The sequence below is a fragment of the Giraffa tippelskirchi genome, chromosome 9 (assembly GCF_054371585.1).
Source record: "Giraffa tippelskirchi isolate mGirTip1 chromosome 9, T2T-mGirTip1v1.2.pri, whole genome shotgun sequence".
Taxonomy (NCBI): Eukaryota; Metazoa; Chordata; class Mammalia; order Artiodactyla; family Giraffidae; genus Giraffa; species Giraffa tippelskirchi.
In genome coordinates, this window is record NC_137283.1 from 108,421,615 (window position 1) to 108,447,123 (window position 25,509).

The window sequence follows — 25,509 nt, forward strand, 5'->3', positions numbered from 1 at the left end:
GTGTGTCTTATTCTTGCTCTTGGGTAAAACTCTATTTAGCCCCATCTATACTCCAAAAAATTTTGTTTCCATCAGCAGAAGCAGTCTAGAGTAGTTGAAACATAGGCGGTAGAATAAGTCTGCCTTGGGTAAAGTCTTAGCCCTACCTGGATTACTTTGGACAAATTATTTAACCTCTCTGAGCTTCAATATCCTCATTGTGAAATGGGGATGATGATAATAATAGTTATCAAGATGACATGAGGTAATGCTAATGAAGCACTTGGCAAAATAAGTAAATAAATGTTGGCTATGGCCATTATTTAACTTAATTTAGGGTCCTGTAGTGTGTAGGGAGGGCTTGTACTAGTCTCATCTACTGGATTCCTCACTTAAGAGGCAGCCTCAGGGGACTTCCCTGGTGGTCCACTGGCTGGGACTCTGCATTCCCAACACAGGGGACCTGGACTGATCCCTGATCAGGGAATTAGATCCCACATACTGCTAGGAAGAGTTTACATGCCACAACTAAAAAAATCCTACATGCCAGCCACAACAAAGATTGAAGATCCCGCATGCCACAACTAAGACTCAGTGCAGCCAAATAAATAGATAATTAAAAAAAAAAAAAAGAAGTAGCCTCAGGAGTGCTGTGGGAGGGGAAGGAAGAGTTGGAAAACATAGGAGTTTCTGTGACTTCATGGGTGAGCATAGGTTTAATCCAACAGCAATGGTGCTTCCAAGGCTGGTATCTAGATCCTTTTAGAGACATCACAGGTCTCAGCTTCCTCTCACCTATGCCTTCCAGAAACACCAAGGCTGAGATGGCCTTAGACTGATCACAAGCAGATTGAGACAGGCTGGGACCCGGGGCCCTTTGACCCAGTACTTGCACCTGGACAAACGTTTCCTCAAGCAACAAACTACAAAGAAACTATATGGGACTAAAAACAGCTGAATGCGTGTGCATTTGAGGAAAATTATGGACACAAGACACACAAAGACCGAGAACCCAACCGCCACTTTGAAAAGCTGGGAGCAAAAGCAGCGTACTGAGCATACCCCGTGCACACAACATCATCAAATGGAGAGGCAAACCACCCAAGTTACATCTCTGGCCTGATCCCTGGACACACCCCTACCCTCATCCCATAAGGCACCAGCGCACCCCCTCCCCCGCCCTGTCAGGAAGCCAGGAAGGTAACCTGTTACTTGATTTCACTCCTCTCCACTGCAGCAGCTGCGCCAGTAAAGCCTTGCTTGAATTTCCTGTCTGGCTTCTTATCAACTTCTATTGACTGCTGCTGCTGCTAAGTCGCTTCAGTCGTGTCCGACTCTGTGCGACCCCATAGACGGCAGCCCACCAGGCTCCGCCGTCCCTGAGATTCTCCAGGCAAGAATACTGGAGTGGGTTGCCATTTCCCTCTCCAGTGCATGAAAGGGAAAAGTAAAAGTGAAGTCGCTCAGTCATGTCCGACTCTTAGCGACCCCATGGACTGTAGCCTACCAGGCTCCTCCGTCCATGGGATTTTCCAGGCAAGAGTACTGGAGTGGGGTGCCTTTGCCTTCTCCATCTATTGACTAGGGAAGGCCAAGAACCCTATCAGTAACAAGATGATGCCTCCCCATCCTGGTGGTCAGAAGTGCTCCACCATGGAGCTCAGGGACCTCCCATCAAACTCTCTCCCCAATAAAGTATTAAACATCAATTATTTAGCTCTTCATGTGAATTAACATGTCATTTCACCCAAACGCTTTTGTGAGTCATTTGAGCCTTACTTTCACCCGATTGTGTCCCCATGAAAGCCAAGGAACAGCACTGTGAAGGGGGCCTAGTGGACAGCCATCTTAGGAGTCAGAAGACCCCTGTCCCCACTTCCGGTCTCATTAGCTGCGTGGTTTTAGGTAATTTATTTTTCCTTTGTTGCTCTCAACATCCTCATTAAAGAGGTCTCTAAAATCCCTTCCAGCTCTAAAACCTCTTATCTACAAAAAGTAGATCCCAGAAATCACCCTCAGGCACCTACACTCATCTCAATCCCAACCTGACCCAGGAAGCTTTCAACATGACCCATGTGCCCTCTCACCTGCCCTCCTCACCCCACCCCCACCCCGTCAATCCCCTCCCCCTCCAGCAGGGCCCCTCCCGAGCCAGGCTCCCAGGGTTGCCAGTCTCACTGGTTGCTCCCCTTCTCCCGATCCCTGTTTCCTGTCTGGCAGATTTACGATGCAGTTCAAAGAAGGAAGGATGATATAACGCTTTCCTGCTCCCTCCCTCTCCCAATCGACTTAGGCTAACTGGCTGGGGGCCAAGCGGTTTGTTTTCAGCAGCCTTGAGTTTGTAAAAATACTCCAGGCCCCAACCTCCCGCCTGTAACATGGCGTCAGCTCCCAAACCCACTGGTCAGGCCTTCGCTTGTGGGCGGGAAGGAGGCGGCCCTGCGCTGAGCTGGAGTCTAATTAAGCGCTGAGCAAATAAACCATGGGCTTCAATTTTAGCTCTGAAAATAGCTAGGTCCAGGATTCCTCTCTCTGGCCTGAGCTGTGAGGCTGGTCTCACCACAGTGACCTCCACAGACTGAGAAGTGGGGTTTGCGAGGGGGGACTGAGAGGAGAGGGGTCTGAAGAGCCCATGGAGGCCCATGGGCACAAAGCCAGTGGGGGAAGCCAACTTCAGGGAGAGGGAGACTCCAGCCTGGGGGTGGGCTACCCTGGCCCTGCTTTTGCACTGTGCTGACCGCCTGCCTGCAGAACGCCCAGGAATTCTGGGTCCCACTGACTGCATCTCCGAGTCCCATGTGGCTAAGAATGCTAAGCTCTGGCCAACACTGAGGTAATTCTCTAGGCAGACCATAGAATACACATCACGGTTTCGTGCATAATCAATCCTCTTGGGCAATGAGGATGAGGAAAAACATCAACAAATGAATACGTGGAAATAAGCTTCTGCAAATCAAGTGAATGTATTACTGGCTCAGTTAGACTGGCTCCTGAGCATCTTCCTGTCCACCCCTCCCTGGAAGGAGAGAGGTTGGCCTGCTGAGGGGGCGGGCAGGGGACAACTAACCACCCCAGTCAAGGTGAACAAGAAGGGTGGGCCGTGAGAACTACGGCATGTCCAGAGGGTCATTTGCTTTGCCATCTGGGCACCTCCTCCATCCTTCATCCCATCCCAGCTCTTCTCACACCGTGCCCTTGTCGGCTGTCCATCTGCTGATTAGACCGTGGACGGAAGCTCTAGTTTATCTCCTCCCCTCCCCCACTATGGAGGCACCTGGCTTGAGTGCTTTTGTTCCTTTTCAGCCTCCCTTCTGCAACACCTAGGGCTGAATTTGCTTTGTATTGGCATGGAGCCCTTGAACCTCAGCATCAAAGAGGCAGGGCGTGAAGCCACAATCAAGAACAAGCGAAGTGAGTTCAGGGAACTTGCTTATTTGGATGGTGTCTGCACGTCTGGATGACCCACAGGGATAGCAGACCTCCAGTGCCAACAGTGGCTGTGAAGACAAAAGTCACATGTGCCTCAGACTAAGCCTGTACTCGCTGCTTCTGCAGAATGTTTGGAAGAAAAAGGAAGGAGAAACTCAAAGGAAATTAGACTGCAAGGGCAGGAGTGCAGGCTCTTACCTGGCACTCCTTGGTGAGGGCTTTTCCAGCAGGACGAAATGCTGAGCAAGTGATTTCGGGGACACAGGCCCCTTCAGCTCACTCTTGCGCATGTCTTTAGAGGTCCTGCTTCTCTTCAAACGCCTTCAGTCACTCCATGAGCATGTTTGAAGCGGCTCCCACGGCCACAACCAGCCACACGAGTAATGACAAGACGGAAGGACGATTACAGTCGTGTGACCAGTGCCACACGGAGGAGGGGGCTGGGGGGCCGAGGGAGGATGGGCACAGGCACCCATGGCTGCCTGGCAGGCAAGGAAGGCTTCCCCGAGAGGGTGAGGGTGCCCAGGCCTTCTCCAGGCCTCTCTGCTGCTCTTTCCTCCACTTCTCCTCTAAGGGTCTGGTCAGGGGGCCTGTGCTGTGGGAGGCAGACAGGCAGTCAGAGGACACTCTTCATTCAATAGGGACCTGTCGGCACCCTGGTCTCCCCTTTCCTGCTCTGAGGAGCCTCCTCCGGCCTAGTTGTTCCTAACTCAGCCCCCTCTCCTGGTGGAGCCTGAGGCCAGACAGCAGGCAAGGCTGGGGCAATAATAATAATAGTAATAATAATGGTAATGCGGAGAAGGGGGCAGGGAGGGGAGTGGCGGAAGAGAAAGGCTGCTTTGCCTCAAACCCCACCCTGTGGGTTAAGTGTCTCCACCTCCAGCCATGCTTGTGGAGAAGGCAGCTTCGTGTGGCCAGACCACAGAGTCCCCATTCGGAAGATCCCGTTTCCTAACCACCCTGGCCCAACATCAATAGCAACATTGCCCCGCAAGGAGCAGCGAGCCATTTACTGCGAAAATCACCAGCGTCAAGGCTCAAGCACCAAGTTCAGACACAGAGAACACCCCCTCTGGAGCGTAAAACCAAGTTCAGAATGAAGAAAAACAAAATTTCCAGCGTGAGTTTCCTCTGAGGAGACACCCTCAGAGCCCCTCCTCACAGCTGTGAGGCCTCCTTCCAGGGCTGGGCCCTCATTAGGAACTAATGGGCCCCAGCTGTGCCAGCTTCCAGACTCCTCCTTAACCCCTTGGTTTCCTCTGTCACTGTCAGAGGAAAATGAGGCCTCAGACGTCCTGTGCAAAGTTGAGAGCAGAGGGCACCCACTGCACAGAGTTAGTGGTGTACACCTTCTATGGTTCCTCCTAAGAAACCAAATAATTAACAAGTACTATCATTTGTGGGATGCCTCCAATGCCTTTGTGCTGTGCTCAGTCACTTCAGTCGTGTACGACTCTTTGTGACCCTATGGACTATACTGTAGCCCATCAGCCTCCTCTGTCCATAGGATTCACAGGCAAGAACACTGGAGTGGGTTCCCATGTCCTCCTCCAGGGGATTGTCCCAATCCAGGAATCAAACCTGGGTCTCCTGCACTGCAGGCGGATTCTTTTCAATTGAACCACCAGGAAAGCCCTTGTATGCCTTACCCACTAAGATTATTAGCTCCTCTGTGCTCGCTCATCTTCACGACACAGTAGGGGGTAGGAATTATTTCACCCATCTTATAGATGAGAACATTGAGGCCAGCAAAGAGACATGATTCAAATCTGCTCTGTTGTCTTTCTGCCCACCCTATCACTTGCTCTGAGCAGGAGTTGATTCTCCAATGTACAGATGAAAGAGATAAAGGCCACTCTCACGAAGTCCATCTGTAGAGGTTGTAAAACTCTAAAGCCAGAGAACACTGAGTCAAGAATCTGAAGAACCAGGTTTCCTCCCCAACCAAGGGCCTTTGTTGACTCTGGACAAATACCAGCTTCCTTGAGCTCCTACAACCTTATCTTCAAAATAATGCAAGTGAAAATACCTGCCTTTCTTCCTCGTGGGCCTGTTGGAAGATCAAATAGATCCAGTTGGGCAAAAGCATTGTAAACTGTAGGGAAGAAGGATGATAATCTTGGAGGACCTCCCCCTAACCCCCAACATTTGTGAGAAATAGACTCTGAGGCATTCCATCAGAAGCTGTTATTTTTATGACTTTGGGGTACCAGAGGTTTATTATAATGACAAACTTTAAGTTTTCCCTGGCTGAACCTAGCCTCTTAAAGAGGTGACCCAGTGGCAGGAACCCTGTTTGAGCCACTGTCTTTAACTCACCACCTACCTCCTCTTACCACATGGCCACTATATCAGATTTTTCCTCTCCCATGGAAAACAATCAGTTAATTAAGATAATTGGGTTTATCACAAAAACCCAGAAACAACCCAAATATCCTTCAGTTGGGGAATGGATAAATGACTCTGGTACATTCATATAAGCAACAAAAGGTGGAAATGCTGTTACCTATCATAAATACTTTATGCCAAGTGAAAGAAGCCAAACTCCAAAGGCTGTGTATTGTATGATTCCATGCAAGTGACATTCTGGGGGAGGCAGAACTACAGAGATGGGACCAGACCAGTGGTCACCAGGGGTAAGTGCTCAGGAAGGGTTTGACTAGAAGGGTACAGGTAGCACAGAGGAGTTCCTGCTGGGCCGATGGAACTATTCTGTATCTTGATTATGATGGTGGCTACAGGACTCAAAGCATGTGTTAAAACTCACAGAACTGTGTACACAAAAGTGTGGATTTTACTGTAGGTAAATTAAGACAGATTATTAAAAATTAAAAAATAAACCACTCTGAGATTTTTTTACCAAAGGATCACTGAGAAAGCAGAGCAGTTTAGCAGGGAGTCCAGTGGTAGAGTGCGCTGTAGTACCATGTTGTGTAGTACCCAGCGAGGGGTAGGGTGTTATCTAGGGGTCAGGCCATGGGTTCTCTACCTCGAATTGGTAGCGGTGGCCTGGGGAGGGTATTAAGAGTCCAGGATCCCACCCCCAGCTGATATGATTCCCTGGATCTAGGGTAAACCTTGGGGTCTCATTCCGAACAAGTTTTCCAGGTTATTTTGGTTCAGGTAGTTAACAGCCCAGACTTGGAGGCCCACTATTAGGCCTTTCTTCATTATTTGAGAACTAAATTCTTTTGTGAGCAGGTCCTCTTTATGCTTTTGTGTTTCCACCATAAGATCGGGACGGTTCACTAGTCTCCTGCTTTAAGGGATCTGACATGGGAGGTCACTCAGGGACGTCGTGGGGTTGCTCCATGCTGTTACCTGCATTCAGTGGCATTAGGCTCGGCCTCTGGGGCCTGCACCCTGAACATCTTTTCCCACAATCTGGCATCTTAGACTTTACCTCACCTCTTGGCAAGTGGTGGCTTAACAGTGGATACTGTTAAGATGAAAATTTGTTACCCTGAAATGCTTTGAGTTTTCTCATGGAAAGAAATCCCAAGTCAGAGGCATGCTTTTCTGGGATGACCAGAATTCTGAGCTCTAGAACCATTCACACAGAAGACAGGAGGTGAACCTGCCTCAAGTCCCCATCCCATCACTGACCATTTGTGTGATTCTGGACAAGTCATTTCATTTCTCTGAATCTCAAATACTTACATTCAAATTCCTCAGGGGTAAAGCAGAGCTGATAATTGTACTTTGCCAGGAAACGGTGGGGTTGAAAGATGCATGCTGAGACATTTAGAGGAAAAGAGTTGTGGTGGCTGAATATTCAGAAGATTTGGTAAAAAGAAACACACACACGCACACACACACACATATATATCAATGCACACACATACATACACCTGATATATAAGTATATAAAGCAAATATGGCATGTGTTAGGCATTGTTGAATCTAGGTGACAGGCATGTGGGTATTCACTTTTTCAAGTTTTCTGTATGTTTTAAAATTTTTATAATGAAATCAGGAAGAAGAGATGGCATGTGTCAGACAGTCAGCACAGTGCCTGTCACTCAGTAGGTCCCAGCAGCTTGGAGAGCAAGGGGGCTGAAGATGGCAGGGTGGCGGGTAGGAGGGCAAGAGAAGGAGGAAGGCCTAGCTAAGGCTTGCCCACTGCAGGAAGAGCCTGGGGAGAGAAGGAAGCCAGGCAGTGCCCCATCTTGGTGAGGGTGTGGGTGTGAGAACCTCGCTTTGTCCAGCTCCAGAAAATCAGGGGAGGCTCCGCCATGATCCTTTTCATTTCCTCAGGGTCTGAGAAGAACCAATAGAGCATGTTCATGTGCTTCAGGCCCTCTTGGTTGAGGTCCTTTGGGTCTCTGGATATATGTATATATGTATATATATATATATATATATATATATATTTTGTTGTTGTTGTTGTTGTTGCAATTTACAGACACTCTGAGCCCCCATCCTGTATAAATATCCTTCTCAACAGCTGTCCTGAGCACCAGAGTGGAAATGAACAAGGTACAAATAACAGAACGGATCAGCCAAGCCACGAAGACAGCCTGTGAACCGGGCAGCCTATTCCCTGTCCCCTGCAGTTCCTCTCAGCCACGGATGCCCACCCTAGACCATGGCTGGACGTCTTGGGTCTTCCAGATCCAGTGACACGAGTCCAACCTGGTCAAAGAGGACACATTTGCTTCCTGTTGCTGCTGTGACAAGTCATCACAAGCTTAGTGGCTTAAAGTAACACCATTTTATTATCTTGATGATTCTGGAGGTTAGAAGCCCAGGTTGGGTTTCATGGGCTGAAGTCAAGCAGGGCTGCGTTCCTTCTGGAGGTGCTAGATGAGAATCTGTTTTCTTGCCTTTTTCAGCTTCTGGAGGCTGCCCTCATTCCTTGACTGGTGGCCCTTCCTCCATCTTCAAAGCCAGAGGAGTCTTCCTCAGAACACTGTCTCTCTGGTTCCAACTCTTCTATCTCCATCTACTCCATGTAAGAACACTTGTGATTACACTGGGCAGATAATCTTCTTATTCTGAAATTTGTTAATTAGCAACCTTAATTCCTCCTTGCCATATAATCTAAGACAGTCACAGTTTCCAGGCATTGGGACATAGACATCTTTTGTTGTTGTTCGGTCACTCAGTCATATCTGACTCTTTGTGACCTCATGCATTGCAGCATGCCAGGCTTCCCTGTTCTTCATTGTCTCCCAGAATTTGCTTAAACTCATGTTCATTGAGCCAGTGATGCCATCCAACCATCTCATCCTCTTTCACCCTCTTCTCCTCCTGCCCTCAATCTTTCCCAGCATCCAAGTCTTTTCCAATGAGTTGGCTCTTCAAAACAGGTAACCAAGTATTGGAACTTTAGCTTCAGCATCAGTCCTTCCAATGGATATTCAGGCTTGATTTCCTTTAGGATTGACTGATTTGATCTCTTTGCTGTCCAAGGGACTCTCAAGAGTCTTCTCCAACACCACAGTTCAGAAGCATCAATTCTTCAGCACTCAGCCTTTTTTGTGGCTCAACTCTCACGTTCGTACACAACTACTGGAAAAACCATAGCTTTGACTAGATGAAACTTTGTTGGCAAAATGATGTCTCTGCTTTTTAATATGCTGTCCAGGTTTGTCATAGCTTTCCTTCCAAGGAGCAAGCATCTTTTAATTTCATGGCTTCAGTTACCATCCACAGTGATTTTGGAGCCCAAGAAAATAAAGTCTCTCACTGTTTCTATTTTTTTCCTCATCTGTTTGCCATGAAGTGATGGGACCAGATGCCATGATCTTAGGTTTTTGAATGTTGAATTTTAAGCCAGCTTCTTCACTGTCCTCTTTCACCTTCATCAAGAGGCTCTTTAGTTCCTCTTCATTTTCTGCCATTAGGGTGGTGTCATCTGCATACTTGAGGTTATTGATATTTCTTTATTGATATTTCTCCCAGTAATCTTGATTCCAGCTTGTGCTTCATCCAGCCCAGCATTTCACATGATGTACTCTGCATATAAGTTAAATAAGCAGAGTGACAATATACAGCCTCAATGTACTACGTTCCTAACTTTGAACCAGTCCATTGTTCCATGTCCAGTTCTAACTTTGCTTCTTGACCTGAATACGGATTTCTCAGGAGGCAGGTAAGGTGGTCAGTATTCCCATCTCTTTACGACATTTCTTTACAACATCTTTGGGGAGCCATTATTCTGCCTACTACAGAGGATGCCCCAAGTGGATAAGCATCCTTACCTTTTACACCTGGGAATTTTCAAACTTTAGTATACTTTAGACTAATGGAATGTTTGAAAATGCTTGGAAATGTTTGAAAATGTAAAATGCTTGAAAAGCCAGGTTTTTAGCCTCATTGGATTCTGATCCAGCACTTCTGGAATGGATCCAAGGACTCTGAATTTTTAGTAAGCTCCCTCATGCCTTTCTGATACGCTTGATACAAGGAACACATTTCTTTTGTCTTTGGACATGGTATAGTGGCTACATTTTAGCAACCTAATTATAGAATCTATGATCTATGATTTATTGAGCAATTCCAATGTACTAACAGACATAATTAAGTGCAGCAGGCACTTACTATGTGCCTGATCTATTCTAAGTGGTCTCCATGCCTGTTCTCCTTTAATCCTCACGATAATAAGCTCAGGTATGGTTATTATTATCATCTCTATTTTGCAAATGAGAAGATGAAGGTACTGGGGTTTAAGTACCTTATCTAAGGCAAAGCACTTACACAGGCAAATCCAGGTGTCTATCCACCCTCGCCTCCTTTCTTTCCCAAAGCCCAAGTGCAGCTCCGCTCCAAGGCTGGAGCTAGCCCTGGGTATAGCCAAGGGGTGGGGGTGGGGAGGCCTGAAACTTTCCACTCACTGAGACACAAACACAGCAATTAAAAGCCTCAAACTATCCGGTTAGATACTCTTTAATTCTCCAAACACCCACCAGAGCCACAAACAAGGCCAGCTGACAGGAAGTGGTCTGTTGAGGAAATTCCATCTTGGCCCATCCTGGAGACAGCAATATCAGAGGGTCTCCTCTCTTTCTCTCTCTCACACACACACACACACACCCCCAGGGGACAGTTTCCCTTTATTCCGGGCCATGTTCCAGCCTGCTGCCATTTCCTGTATCCTTCAAACTAGCAGCAATCACTCTGGCCTCCTGTCTGTGTCTGAGAGACCTTCCAGCCAGGCCCCTGTGGGCCCTTGTATCATTTCACTTCTTTAGAACAGAAACTGGAGAGACTCACATAACACGAGAAGGGATACGGGGCTGACCTCTGTAGGGCACACCAATCCCTCTGAAGTGGACACCACAGAACAATACACTCTCTCCCCTTCCACTTTCTTCATCTCCAGTCCCGTTTCCTCATCCATCCTTTTCCCTTTCTCAATCTTTTCCCCCATCTCCTTAGGATGCACTTTAACTCTCTCTCCCGAGGATCTCACCGCCTTAAATGTGTGGCTTTGGATACAGACTAAGGGATGGTTGCAACCAGAAACTAAGAACCTTGAGGCCGCGTTGGATGCTGCCTCAGTTTCCCTTCTGGAAAACGAACATATGAACATTTGCCAGTTTCCTGACTCAAAACAGTGTCTGTACTTCTGATACCTGCTTTGTGGTTTGTAAAGCATGTGCTCATTTTCCAGGTTGGTCCTGATGACTTATAAAGTCTGAAGGGTTCATGAAGTGGACGGTGCAAATGGGGAAACTGATGCCCAGAGGGAGGGAAATGACTCACCCAGGCATTCAGTGGCTGATCCTGGGCTAGAAACAAGTCTTCCAATCCAGTCTTTCCGTGACATTTGAGTTCTCTGTGACGATGATGATTCGATGGTACACGGCACGGAGGACATGGACCACAAGCATGGCTGCTTGCCAACAGATCCTGAAGAGCATCAAAGAAGATGAGAGCAGGAAATTCTTACAAATCAGTTACCTTTTATGTTTAATTACTATGCAATCTAATTATACCGATGGGGTTTATTAATATGTCGAATTGTGTTTTATGTTTTTATACCATAAGAAACCATCACCCCACGGGGTGTGGGCCCATGGAGTGTGTATAAGGAGAGAGGACTTCTGACGCAGGGCTTGCTGCTGACTTGCTGGAGGCACATTGCAGTACTTCCTGGGCGCCCTCTCAGGCCATCCACCTGACCCCAGACACAGGCAGACTTGTTTCCATTTCACACAAGAGAAAACAGAGACCCAGAGACGTTAAGGGACTCGCCTGTCATCATGGAGCTAGCAAACAGCATACTGGCTCTGATCAACATCTGCCCCCATTCCAAAGTTGTGCTCCTCCCCGACTCTGTGATGCCAGGTCCCTGCAGAGACAACAAGGGCTCCGTCATAAAATGACTGTTTCTTCTTCTGTAAAATCCTGCCTCCTGGTTTCTGTGTTCACTAAGCAGAGCCACCCCTCCCTACCCCAGGTGCCAACATGCGTGGTAGGGCAGGAGGAGGCCTTATGGGGCACCCTGCCCACAGGAGAATATCAGAGCTTTTCCTTTGGCGGAACAAGCTCCCCCCACTTGGGAGGAGGAGCCAGTCGGATCTTTGAGGCTCCCCTCCAGCCCCACCCATCCCTTCTGGGGACAGCCCTGCCCTGAGAGCTGGAAGCCTTGCACAGGGGCAGTGGTGGGTCAGGACCCCGCTGAGGAGCAGCCCTGCTCGCCCCACGCCCAGCTGGGCTGTTCTCCAGCCGGTTGTGCAATCTTGCTATGAATAGGTCTAGGTGTGTGGTTTGGTGCCAAAGAGACCAGACTCGATTCCTTCGGGTGACAGCTCCCCTCTGGAATCCTGGGAGGTGAGGGAGCACAGCTGTGAGGTCAGGCCGCTGACCCTGAGCGGGGCGGTCTGAGCTGGTGGCGTGAGGGGAGGGGCCTGTGGTCAGACTGGACAGGCAGGCTGGCACCGGGACCAAGCTCTTCTCCCTCCTTGGCCGTCACCAGGCCACTCAGTCTGCCTCCTGAACCTCTCCCATCGTCCACTCCTCACTCTTGCCAGGCCCTCTTTGCCTTAGTACAGACTTGAAGAAGCTTAAAGGGAAAGGGAAAGACAGACTTGCAAGTTTATTTTTAAAACTTGTAAATTATAAGGCTGTGGGGAACCAGGGTTTCTCATATACTGTTGGTACATTGAATTGGTACATTGGAGGGCAATTTGATCCATTTATCAAAATTGCAAATGTATATGTATCATTTGCCCCAGAATGGTTTCCACTTTGGGCATTAATTCTACAAAGATTCTTACATGTGTATGTAATGTATGTATGTTTGTAACTGCAGTGTTGCTGATAATAAAAAATGTTTAGAAACAATGTCCAGTGTCTATCGATAGGAGTTCAGTTCAGTTCAGTCCCTCAGTCGTGTCCAATTCTTTGTGACCCCATGAATCGCAGCACGCCAGGCCTCCCTGTCCATCACCAACTCATGTCCATCAAGTCGGTGATACCATCCAGCCATCTCATCCTCTGTCGTCCCCTTCTCCTCCTACCCCCAATCCCTCCCAGCATCAGGGTCTTTTCCAATGAGTCAACTCTTCGCATGAGGTGGCCAAAGTATTGGAGTTTCAGCTTCAACATCAGTCCTTCCAATGAACACCCAGGACTGATCTCCTTGCAGTCCAAGGGACTCTCAAGAGTCTTCTCCAACACCACAGTTCAAAGGCATCAATTCTTTGGCGCTCAGCTTTCTTCACAGTGCAACTCTCACATCCATACGTGACTACTGGAAAAACCATAGCCTTGACTAGACGGACTTTTGTTGGCAAAGTAATGTCTCTGCTTTTTAATATGCTATCAATAGGAGAATACAGGTTAAATGAATTGGGATACAATGATACAGAAGACCATGCAGCTCTAAAACTGAGGAGGCTTTCTGTGACTGATGTTTCCTCCATGTGTGAGAAAATCATTAACAAAGCAAGATACTGGTCAGTGGCTATAATGTACTTTTTGTGTAATAAAAAAGGTAGATATATAAGAAATTCTGGAAGGATATGCAAGAAACTTTGGGTGGGAGGAACTAGGCAGAGAACTAGACAGGGATGGGAAAACATTTCCTGTGTGTGCATCTATATGCTTCCTAGATATCAATCATGTGAACACATTACCTTTCAAAAACACAGTGCAACAAGTGAATATAATTGTGACAAAAAATTCCATAACCACTTGCCAACTACAATGGACATTTGTCTTTTGGGGCCAAGTTCTGGCATAAGAACACCCCCCTACTTGGGGAATTTCCCAGTGGACACATCTTGGTGGGAGGAAGAGCCCCTTCTCCCCCATAGAAGCAGAGCACGGAGTGGCCAAGGACCAGTATCGGCTTATTTATGGTGGCAACAGTTGAGGTTGCGAGTCCAGTGTCAAGGCCAAAGTGTCCACAATACAAGAATTATATCAATTTTTGGCTTTTACCATTCAGTATCTCACCTCAGCCACAGTTTACACTGGCATAGAGTTATTTCTGCTTTTTTTTCTTATGTCAAAGTTAAAACAGCAATAGATAATTACATTTCTAAGAGTGCATACTGTATAAGCATACAGTTTTTATAATTATTATTTTAACAGGTACATAAAATTCCTTTGTTCTGATTAGGTAATTCCTATAATGATATTCAAGTTGTTAATAGGAGGAAATTATGGAAATCCAAAATTATGAAGCTACAACTTTGCAACGGTATTATTCATTTATCAACCAGATTCCTTTTAGACAGTATCATCACGTCCTTATCTCTACTGTTATTCCCTAGCCCTTTCTCCCACTTTATTCGTTATTCCCTCCAGTCTCAGAAATGGCAACCCACTCTAGTATTCTTTCCTGGAGAATTCCATGGACAGAACGGTCTGGCAGGCTACAGTCCATGGAGTCGCAAGAGTCGGACATGACTTAGCGACCAACCACTCAGAAAAGGAGTCAGTCAGCCTCTCCATCTTGGCTCTTTAGAAACCTTATTTATCTTAATAAAAGTAACACACTCCCACTTTGACAAATTAAAAGAGTATAGAAGGACAGAGCTGAAAGTCAAAACCCTTGTGTCCACCCCTGGACTGAACCATTACGGAGTTTTCTGTGGTTTCTTCCAGATCAGTGTTCTCAGTTTGGTTGGGAAGTTACAGGGGTGCCAAGCCATTGACTCCTCCACCTTTGGGGCAGGCTGTTTGGCCACGGGCTGTGAGACACCTGAGAAGGAAGCAGCTTTCTTTGTCATCCGGCTGTCTGGTGCATCCTGGTGCTGGTGGGGTGGATGAAAGTAGGGCTCACGGAGGCAGGCCTGTGCCCATACAAGAAGAGCATTGCAAGTTTTCTTCCCTGAGTGGGAGTGGGCATGTTTGTAGTGTGTCTAGTAAGTCCTCTGAGAAAGGTAGCAAAAATGAAATTTTGGGTCATCAGAACTGCAGACACACACAATCGAACTTTCTTCAGGTCTTATATATTGCTGAGAATCTTCCTCTTTAAATGTTTGAAAGAAGAAAATTCAAGTGGAAGGATCCCTCTTCCTCCAGCTCCAAAGGTGTCTACTCCTCGGGGCCCAGCACCCAAGGGTTTCCTTGCTGGCGATGGAAGCAGAGTGAGGAGGGGTCCCCTTCAGAATGCTCCTCTCTCCACCTCCGTTCTTCAAGCACACTCCCCTGAGCATGCCCACCATGGGCTGAGCTGAGAAACATCCAGAGCACCACAGCCATCTCCTTTTTTCCTCAAGTCCCAGGGGAGTGGCCAAGGGCCAAGGTCGGGGAGCATCTGGCAGGTAAGTCCTGGCTATGAACTCTACCTTCCTCCACCTTTGACCTCTGTGTTCCAGCTGTGACGTGAGTGGCTTGGCTGATACATGTCACATGCGTGGGATTAGAAGTCTGCCTTCACTATTCAAACATTTTGAGAGATCAAATCTGTAAATAGTTAGCGAGATTAACCATTCCAAATTCTTCCTCTTCTAAACAAGAAGCTGAAAGCAAGGAGAGCCGGTGACAGCCCTTTATTCCTCATGGTGGAACAGACAGATGATACCTTGAATATAAACTCACAGAAGCCAAAGTCCAGGTCCCAGTTGTCTTGATGTCCATCAGAGTCTCTGGCCCACTGGCACACTTGACATTGCCTCAGTGTTGTTAACTTCAATTAATTTTAGTTGAATTTTTACCTGGTTTGGGGGAACTCTGAGAATTTTGTGATAGTTGGTTTTGGATTTCCACCTTTAATCTTTTAGGAGACAGGATCAAAACTGGAAAGCAATCTCAAATGACATATCTTCTAGCTGGCTTTGGTCCTGGAAGATGGTGAGGTTTTTACCTTTACAGGAAATTAAAACAATGGTAAGGACAGACTTAACAGAAGCATGGCTCCACCAACATAGAACTTATCCCAAAGGCAAACTTTAAAATCTTTCTTAGCTACTTGACCTGAAATAAGAGTCCATCAAGTTGCTTAGGACTTTGAACCCAAAAGCTGAATGATTTTTATGATGTTTATTAATAGGAAAAACCACAACATGTGCTACTAAGAATAGTTTTACAGTAGGGTGGAGTTCCCCCGAACTTAGCCATGAGGAAATATTTATGCTATTGCCACCAGCAGCCTTAAATGCTGTGTTTGCTATGTAGGAGGGCACCTTGATGACCGATGACCAGTGTTCATCTGCTGGACTCCTGAGAGCAGGACCTCCTTAGGGTCAAAACTTCTGATACCCATGGGGGGGCAGAGTCCAAATCCCACTGCCTGCATAGAAGCTCCCCCAGGGCGACCTGACTCCGTGCAGGCTGAAAGTGGCTCTCCGCCACCAGGCACAATGCCATAAATCTGCTTTATTAAAGTGTCTGGTTGCCTATGGAGGTCAAAGTGAGTCAGAGACAAAGTCCACAGGATTCATTTAGTTTAGAGATCTAGGATAGTCTCTCTGCTTTGTGCCTCTCCCACAAGGAGACCTTGAGATAAACACAGCTATTTCACTTCTCAGGTTAAAGAGACGGGGAGGGAGAACAAACAACTTCTTGCAGTAAGGTAGAGTGTCATTGATGCTTTATTTACATGCGTCACCATCGCTTTTACAAACTAGATTACGGTTTTAAATGGAATACACAAGGCAATATCTACAAACACCAAGGAAAGTTAAGTACTGCATCTCTATTTCACTTGGAAAGGAGAAGACTCCCAAATCAAACTGGTTTTGATTCTTGAGACAAAAGGTGGTAGAGATATTTCATGGTAACATATGGACAGACAAAATCCTCAGTAAGAATGCAATATGATAGTGTTCGCTTTGAAAGTAAGGATGAGGTGCTTCAAACCAAAGTATCAACTGCATGACTCTTAGGTGTTTGAATATGGCCATGCACCACACTGAGTTCTAGTTTGCATGGGGTATAAGCAAGAAATTGAAACAGATAAGACAGTTTTACAGATACTGTATACAGATTTTTTTTCCCATTCATGCAACTTTTTTCTTAAAGAAAAAAAAAGTTAAACGTGAAGCCAAAACATACATTTTTCTTTATTATCAACTAGTTTTTTTTTTCTGGTCCTCCTTCACATCTGTTTACATTTCCTGTGTACATAATGTGCTAGGACAAGTATATTGAGAGAAGATTGATTGCCAGGCAATGAGATAATTTTAGAGAAATAAGTGACCAGACACACAGCTTTTTTTTTTTTTAAAGCAGCTGCACAAATATTTCTGGAGTGTGACAGAGGCCTCGGAACCAATCCTTCATCAAAGAAAAATACATACAAATAAAACTAAACAACAGGAAAATATTTTTATTCATTCAAACTGCATAAAATGTTACCCACTAAAGATCTAGATCAAATATAATACACAGTCACCCCCGGTATCCATGGGGGATTGGTTGCAGGACTCCACCCCCCCCACCTACATCCGCAAATGCCCAAGTCCCTTACACAAAAAGGCTAGTACAATTGGCCCTCCGGATCCGCGGCTGGCTGACTCTGAGGATGTGGAGCCTGTGTGTACTTAGGGCCAACTGTACTCTTCTCAGTACCTGGGCATCTGCATTATGATCTGGTCTGATAGACAGGATTTCACAAGGACTGCTCTCTCCCCTTGCTGCACCCTGCTACCCCTGGTCTCCAGGAGAGGCTGGCTGTTTGTACCTCTTTGCCAGCGATTGAATTTCGACAAAAAATTTTTGCTTTTCTTAATTAAAAAAAATATGTTACGCCTAATCAGCATTCACCCAGATACACCAAGAAAGAGGAAATCACAGTTCGGACCTGTCAGGATTTTGTTTCTGCTTTTAGAGAGAAAGGGTAACTTCTTTATTTTCCTTCAACAGCCCTTGGCAACAGTGCACAAAAAAATGGGCATGGCTGTTTGACTCCTTTCCTCTTGATGGGCTTTTCAAGAGATTCAAATATTCCTTATTCTTTAAGTTGAGGTTCATGAGATAGACTCCCTTCTATCTTTAACAGGTTCAGAAACTGCCTGAAATGACACCCTGAGACTGGGCATACCTGTCCTGAGTAGTGAGCCACGAGGTCTTCTCAGAGCGGGGAAGCGACACACACAGGGCCGAAACTCAACACCAAACCCCGCCCCCAACATACACAGTCCCCCAGAACTACACGTGTGTGCACGCTCCACCTGTTAACAGCAAAGACGAACTTCTGACATCTTAAAAGAACGTGTTTCGGCAATAAAGGGAACTGACCTCAGATTCATTCACAGTTAATGGGATACTCTGAGTCTGGCGGTCAGGCCTCATGCCAGGACAGGGAAGGCTTGTGATAAAGTTCTTTTCTAACTTTGGTAAAAGGTTTCTGGTTCTGGAACCCTGAAGGTAACAAGAACCCCAGAGTTCAGGTCATGTTTTCAACATTGTTACTCTTCTAAACTTCCCATCAAAAAGTGGAAGGCTCCCTAGAGCAGCTTAATGAGAGGCCCAGGGTAGACTCTGAGGGTTTGCATCAGGAAGCAAACATTACGACTGCCAGACCCCCGGAAGCTACTGAATATTCCACTGAGACGCTCCAGGTCAGAAAACTTCTGTGAGGGACCTGTGACACTCAGACCTTCACATGGTGGCCACTGGTAGGCCCTTCCTGAAAGCAGGGTCTTAACAGAAGATGGCACCTCTGCCCTGACTGCGGCAGGACCTGGTTAGTCTAACGGATCCTGGCCTCTGGGTGAGTGGCCAAGGGTGAGAGTGAGGCTGTGTGATCCTGGACAGGCCTAACTGTTCCATTCTTGCCTGACCCTTTCTAGCACTGATGCTGGCACCTGACTTTGCCCTGATCTCAGCTGTCCATGATACTCTACATGTAGATGCTGAGTTACTTAAATTAAAAAAAAAAAAAAAGTAAAAAGATTCAAAGCACCCCTCCCTCTCCATTTTCCTGATCTGTTCCATGGCTGTCTTGCTCTCACATCCCCTCTCTGTCCCTCCCTCAGCTGTTTTAGATTAAATTATAATCTGGTTCTAGGACATTTTGTAAGACATTCTGCCTGAAATCTAACAAACATTGGGGCGGGGGAAGAATAAATGAGATGCCACAGGTCTGAAAGGAAGTCAACATTTTAAAGTTGAAACACATTTGAGGGTTGCCTTTCTTACTCCCAAAGTAGTTTCCACCATCTAGAAAACTGCAAAGGCAAATAGCTATTTTGTTTGTTTTCTTGTTTCTCTGAGCTCAGGAGAGAAAGTCTCAGGGCCCTTGTGTTTGGAAGCACTTCGGATTCTCCCCTGAATCCAATACCCCCTGGTCCCTCCCCCTGTCCCTGACCAAACTGTGTCTCCACCCAGGGCAGCATCACTTAGGAACCCAGGGAGCAGCCCCCTCTCACTGACAATGGACACTCCTCATGGACAGCAGACTACCAAAGACTCGAGGAAGGGGCTAGCCTTACTACAGAGGATTATGGTAAGCAAAAGTCTGTCTCACTGAGAAGCAGACCACATGAATAGAATACATATTTTCAAAAATGATACATACTTTCAAAATGAGGATTATAAACTTGGAGCAGTTTAGAAAAGGCAATAGGCTACAGGTCTACTATAACCACAAACTGCACAACAATTTACAGATTCAGTAAAAGGCAGGGTGAAATCAACAGGGCCATCGCTCAAACATGACAACCTAGGTGATGCGGGAGAGACAAGTGACAACACCAAATGGAACTTTCACTATGCTAGGAGCTGTTATCACCACCAACATCACCCCCAGAGGAATCAGGAAGCAAAGGTGCACAAGGGGGCCCCTGGTGGCTGGTGACAGGTGCAGTGGTCAGGTGGCATGTCTGTGTTGGTGGGGGAGTCAGCGCCCACTGCACGGTGCAAGCGTCTGCGAGAACTCATGCAGGGAGGTCTGTGCTGAACTATGAGCCTGGATTCCTAACATCCATGCAGAATGTTCCATTTTTGTAACTGTACATGATAAAATATATTTATACATTTGTATGCCTAATGCTTGTATGCAAAGAAAAGAGTCTTCATATACCTTTTTGGAGAAGTATGCATATGCTGTGCCAATCAGAGCGTCATTGTCCAAGTTTCATAGGTACCAAAGGTGTTCCCAACTACTCTATCAAAGAGGGCAACTAATATAATCACACTTTCTGGGTTAAACAGAAAGCACCTATACAGCACCATAACTTTTTGAAAAGAAAAAAATGAAATCCATACAAGCAGGCAAAGTGGGAGGAGGGAGGTCAAAATGGCCCTATCTTGTACTTCCATTGTGTCATTTGTACAATTACAACCTAAGCTTATTTATATTAAAAAAAGAATCAGTTTGTATGCTATTACCTCTCATTCATACACATCTACTAGATCAGATTATACAGAGCAAGGCTAAAAGTAATCAAGGGTGTGCATTTAGAAAAAGAGTGACTCGGGTTTGTACTTTCCACACATTTCTCATTGCAGGCTTAATGTTCACCTGTAAGTTCACTTCTGCAAAGCAAAACAACACTACTTTTTTTTTTCCTTTCCTTTTCTCCTTAAAACTAAATCCATTAGTGGCATTTGGCAATGAGTGAAGAGCTGAGCAGATTTCTTCCTTGAAAAGATCCTAATTTCTAACCAACATACGATTACTGTGACTGTGTGAGCTGAGGATACTGACAGGAGACCACAGGCCAGACCCATCTGGCAACTGCAGACCAGGGCCAGGGTATTGTCCCCCAATCGCCCTGACTCAGGACCGAGCACTCGGGGTCAGATGCTGGGCACCCTTCTGTTTGCAGATGCAGGGCTCTGTCCTGGGCCAGTGCACACAGCAAACACTTGTGCCACTGTTGAGTTTTTTTTTTTTTTTTAGAAAAGAATAGTTTTCTACCAAAGTAAAGAAGACAGAAAAACCCCTTCTAGTTTATGTAATGTGTTAGTTTGGGGAGTTCTACAGGCTCGGACGCTTGTGACACCCAGGGCCAGCGCAGTAGCTGGTACATTTTCTGTTTGTAAATGTGCCAGGGGAAGGATGGTTAACACTTTAACATAAAAAGACTCCAAGTCAATGCATGTGAGAAACTGAAAGTCAAAGGAAAACAAACACAAAAACAACGCTTAACACATCCCATAAACCATCGCGATATTAAACCACCACAGGATGGCCCGCGGGCTGACGGTGTGCTCTGAACGGGGTGGGCGGTGCTGGCAGGGTGCTGTCCTTCGCTGGCAGGTGGCTGTCACCCCGTACAAGGAAGGTTTTGCATACTTTATAGAGAGAGTTCTGTGCGAGGATAAGTGCTTCACCCGGGGGAAGGGGCTGATAACAGTCTCTGCTGGGGTAGGAAACGCGTGGGCTCACAAAGGTGTTAAGCTGTAAACGGTACCACTGTCCACTTGCTGAGAGCAGATTTGGCAAAGGGTTTTCTTGGTAGGTCTTGCGTCAGTTTGAGGGTCTATAGGAGGAGAGAAGAAAACCAGAGACGGTTAAGGACATTCAAAGAGCAGCAGCGGGCCCTCTGGGTCACACGTCCTGAGCCTCCGGTCTCCTCACCCACCTCTGGGCTGGGGTGCTCCAAGTCAGGCTGTTTTGCTGCGCTAGATTCAAAGGTCTGAAAACCTAAGGACATAGCCTGTAGATTACTTACCTTATTCCTATGCTTGATAACAAAATGCTGTCAAGTTCAAATGCCTAGAGGAAATGGGGCCATTCACCTGGGGAGGTTAACGAGGCCAGGTAAACCTGGGGTGTCTCAGTAGGCCCTTCCAAGTTCGGGAGGGCCAGGCTGCAGATAGGGTTTTACTCCAGATTTTTGGATTGAAGGGCTTCCTGGGACATAGGACTTTCATGCTATAAACCAGAGAAACTGATCACCCCAAACAGACCAGCTATGCTTCTCTGGTTCTCCCCCGGCAGCTCTGTGGACTAAATGACCTTGCTCACCACTCTTTCCATTGACAGCCCAACACCAGAGGAGGAAATAGTCACTTTCTACAAATGCTTCATCAGTCTGCACGGATGGCCAGGGGTAATCCTGACTTCCCTCACCAAAAAAACAAGTAATCTCTCAGCAGACTGTCTTGGAACTTTGCTTTATATATTAAAAATGTACAGAGGAAATAAAATTATATCATGCACAAATGGCTCAAAAAACCTCCCACAGAATATCCTTTTAACAATGAATAACAACATTACTGTTGGCATTATTATGCCTCCAGGAAATCTTCAAATTGTAAGTCCTCTCAAAGCATCTGAATTTACACAAGTCTTATCAGACATCATATGACCACTGAGCCAGGAAAAGTCAGAGAATTAAAAAATAAACTTATTATACAGACACACACATATATATTTATCCACACACTCAGAGACGTAGCTAAATGAACTGATATGACAGGCCTCAAGACCACTTGTTTATGGAGACAGTGTCAGCTGTCATGGTTTAAAAAATAAATAAATAAATAAAGGCTCTAGGCCAAGAAATGGATAGAAAGGTGGGAGGGAAGCAACACGAACTCTGGATCATCTCACCAGATAAGGTGAACAAGCAATGAAAAATGCATCAATAAGCTCCCCCCTCTCCCACTCACACGTTATCTACATCTGCTTCTCTCTCTTGACTGCTTGGCAATCTTACTTTTCACTACCCCTCAGAAAGACAACAGGGTTTAGTATTTGTGACATTACACACCCACGGTCACAGCTACCCTTGCTACAGCTCCAAAAAGAAGAGCTTGGGTTGTTTATGAGAGGCAGAGATGATAAAGCAGGAAAAGGCCCCTTCTTTCCCCCTCTTCCCCAAGTATTCTGTTTCCCTGGCTGATGGCTTTTCTGGAGGTATTCTCTGCTCTGTAAGGATACTAGATAATATTATCCTGGGCTATAAAATAATGGCCTGTGGATTTCAGAGGGAGGAAAGGTCTGACAGGTATCAGATTTCAGTACCTGTGAGGCATTTAGCCCGGTGGAACCAGTGCTGTTCTAGCAGCTCCACCTGGGACCCCTGAGGCCCGAACACACAGGGTGCGGATATGGCTCTTTGGAAGGGGATTTCGTTCTTTCCTTCACAATAACACTTAACAAACCACCATCTAACATCACTATGCAATCAGTCATCAGGGGACTCTGGTCCCTGAGTCCTGACCCTGACTTACTGTAAGTGCCAAGAGAGGAGCTGTGAGGTATTACCTAACCCAAATCCCATCCCCCTGTTCCCTCTGGTGTTAATTATTCAGCCACAGACACCAGTGCATGCTGGGGAGTTGACACACTTCATTCCCCATGTACAGTGGCAGAGCACGCAACTCGCTCCAATGCTGGTGCCGGGTCAGCACAGGAGGGAAGAAGACAGGAGGCACCTATAAGCACGTAATGTGGCATCATTCTAAGCAAAAGAGGGCATCAGCCATCACAATCTCATCCAAAGGTCCACACTAGCAGTGAACTTGATCATTAAGCAGGGGATGTGCTGACCTGCCCTCTTTCCCTCTTTGCAGAATGGGCTTGGGGCCCCTGTGGCACTATGTCCTGGCACGCCCCGAGGTTGCACAGGAAACAGCCTGCGCCTGGAAGTTCAACTGGCAGAGGCCAGGCGCAGGCTGAGAGGCAGCCCTCACAGAGGACAAACTGAACAGAGAAACCCCCACTCCACAAGATGGAAAGGCAACTTGTCCCTGTGACAGAAGGCAAACAGTTTGTAAAATACTGTGAACACAGAAAGGAAACACAATCACCATTCTAAGAGGAACACCAGGATCAGTATTCACTAGGAAGACCTTACAATTAGAATTCATCACAAGGAAAGTGGCCCCTCTAAGGCCCCTGCCTTAAGATTTTTTAACCTCTCTCTGGTGGCTCGATGTTTACACATGTTTATCTGACACCATCAACGACTAAAAATGAAGGGAGCACAGTCAATAACCGGATTTAATGATACTTGGTTTGGACACAAGTTCCCTGCGTTTGAATGGTGCTCTCACTAGTCTTACATTCTTTAAATTGAGATGCTTTAGTTAACTATGAGGTTTACGTGTGTATGTTGATGGCCTTAGTTAACTATGAGGTTTACGTGTGTATGTTGATGGCCTTAACCACATCAGATTAAGCAAAACTTCAGGAAGGAAAAGGAAGCCTACAGCTGAAGGGGATTACAGCCATCACTTCACAGTTACTAGGCAGTGGGCTAACTAACAATAAATAGGAAGACGTTGTCCTGTCCCATCCAGGACTTTCATTAACAGGGAGAAAATCTCCCCTCCTCCCTCCCTGCCCAAGATTAAGTTTGAAATCAGGCTGTTAATGCAAAGAAAATGAAATAGGGAAACCAAATGATGAGGCCCCTTCTAAAAATATCTGTGGATGCTGTCATCTGGTCTCTGGTGAGAGTAAGTCCCTCTATAATCTTGGCATCTGTACGGAAGACAAGTTTCTGCCTAATTATCACCACTAAATCACATGATGTTCTAAGAAAGGGCCACGCCTCCAAAAAAACTGTACACAAAACGTAACAACCCCCATCAACTTTAATCTGGGAATAAAACATAAACTGTTCCTGCTGCTGTCCTCCCACAACTTAACTCCACTATGACAAATCTAGATTTCTCAGCAGTGTTTTTATCTTCCTGGCAGAGAGGAGAGGAACAGGGCCCCAATTCCAAATATGACAGGGAAGGAAAAAGAACCACAGGGACAAAACTCTCCCATCTGCAAATCCACACAGGTTAGCCACTGCTTTCCCGGCCAAAACGAAAAGATGCTTGGAGGAAAGTCTGCCTGAAACACAAAATTACAGTGAAATACCCCTTTACTCTTTAAACATAAAGATAATTTAAGCCAAACTTGCAACCCCTGGGGCGAGTGAGGGACTGAATGTAGAACATTTAGGATGGAAAAGAAATGAATCCATGTTTGCTCAATGACAGGGAAACTTCAGGTGGATTTCAGAGAACAGGGGTGCATTTCAGAGAATGAATGCTTCTACCTGAGTAAAGAGCAAAGAAATGCCTGCTTCCCCACAAGGAGGGTCTGAGGGACACCCAATCCATCACAGGCCACAACCATCTGACAGCATCCAAGGCTTCCGTTGGTTATCATCCCAGGAAAAACAGCAGGGCTTGGGTAAGGTGGCCATGTCCGATGCTGGAGAGTAGAAATGTCAGCAAGTCCTGTGGAGCTCATCTTTACGGCCCAACTACGAAGCAGCTCAAGAAAACACCTAATGGTGTTTAAGCACAACACTCTGGCTTAATTTGGTAATTTCTTAGTCTCTTCTGGGTTGGAAGAGGGCAGCACATGAAAACCAACCTGGTGTTCAGGGACCGCAGAGGCCTGGCTGATTAAAATGCAGCCCTCTGCCTGTGAGGCTGGTTGAAGAGAACCACCTTCCACAGCTGCCCGAGAAGGGGAATTATAGGAGGTGCAGCTCTATAAAAACCCGTTTGGCAAATGCTATCAACTTGCCATTTTAGACACTGAATAGTTTATGAGGGGAAAGAAAACAGGTATGGAAATTCTGGCCAAATCTGTACTCAGTTGAGGAGCCTCCCTAAAAGAAAATCAGGTTTCCAGGAAGGGCAGCCCATATAATACTCCAAAGCTGTGGCTGGCAGAGACCTGGGGGGTTTGGCTCTGTTGAGCTCATTCCAGCTTTACCACCTGATCCGGTGGGCCAAGTTCAGTGCCTTGCCTGGTCTGCTCTCCCCATCCAAACATCCAGATGGCTC

General features: G+C 46.4%; 1 protein-coding gene across 9 annotated transcripts in view; it reads right to left on the reverse strand.

The window, feature by feature from the left end:
• Positions 1-16,385: 16,385 nt before the first annotated feature.
• The window catches only part of FOXO3 (forkhead box O3), a 120,322-nt gene continuing 111,198 nt past the window's right edge, over positions 16,386-25,509 (reverse strand). For all 9 annotated transcript variants that reach the window (XM_081526758.1, XM_081526750.1, XM_081526751.1 and 6 more), the window contains one exon: positions 16,386-21,242. In XM_081526758.1, the coding sequence (XP_081382884.1) occupies positions 21,156-21,242 (87 nt within the window). In that variant the 3' untranslated portion in view covers positions 16,386-21,155. The remainder of the gene's footprint in view (positions 21,243-25,509) is intronic.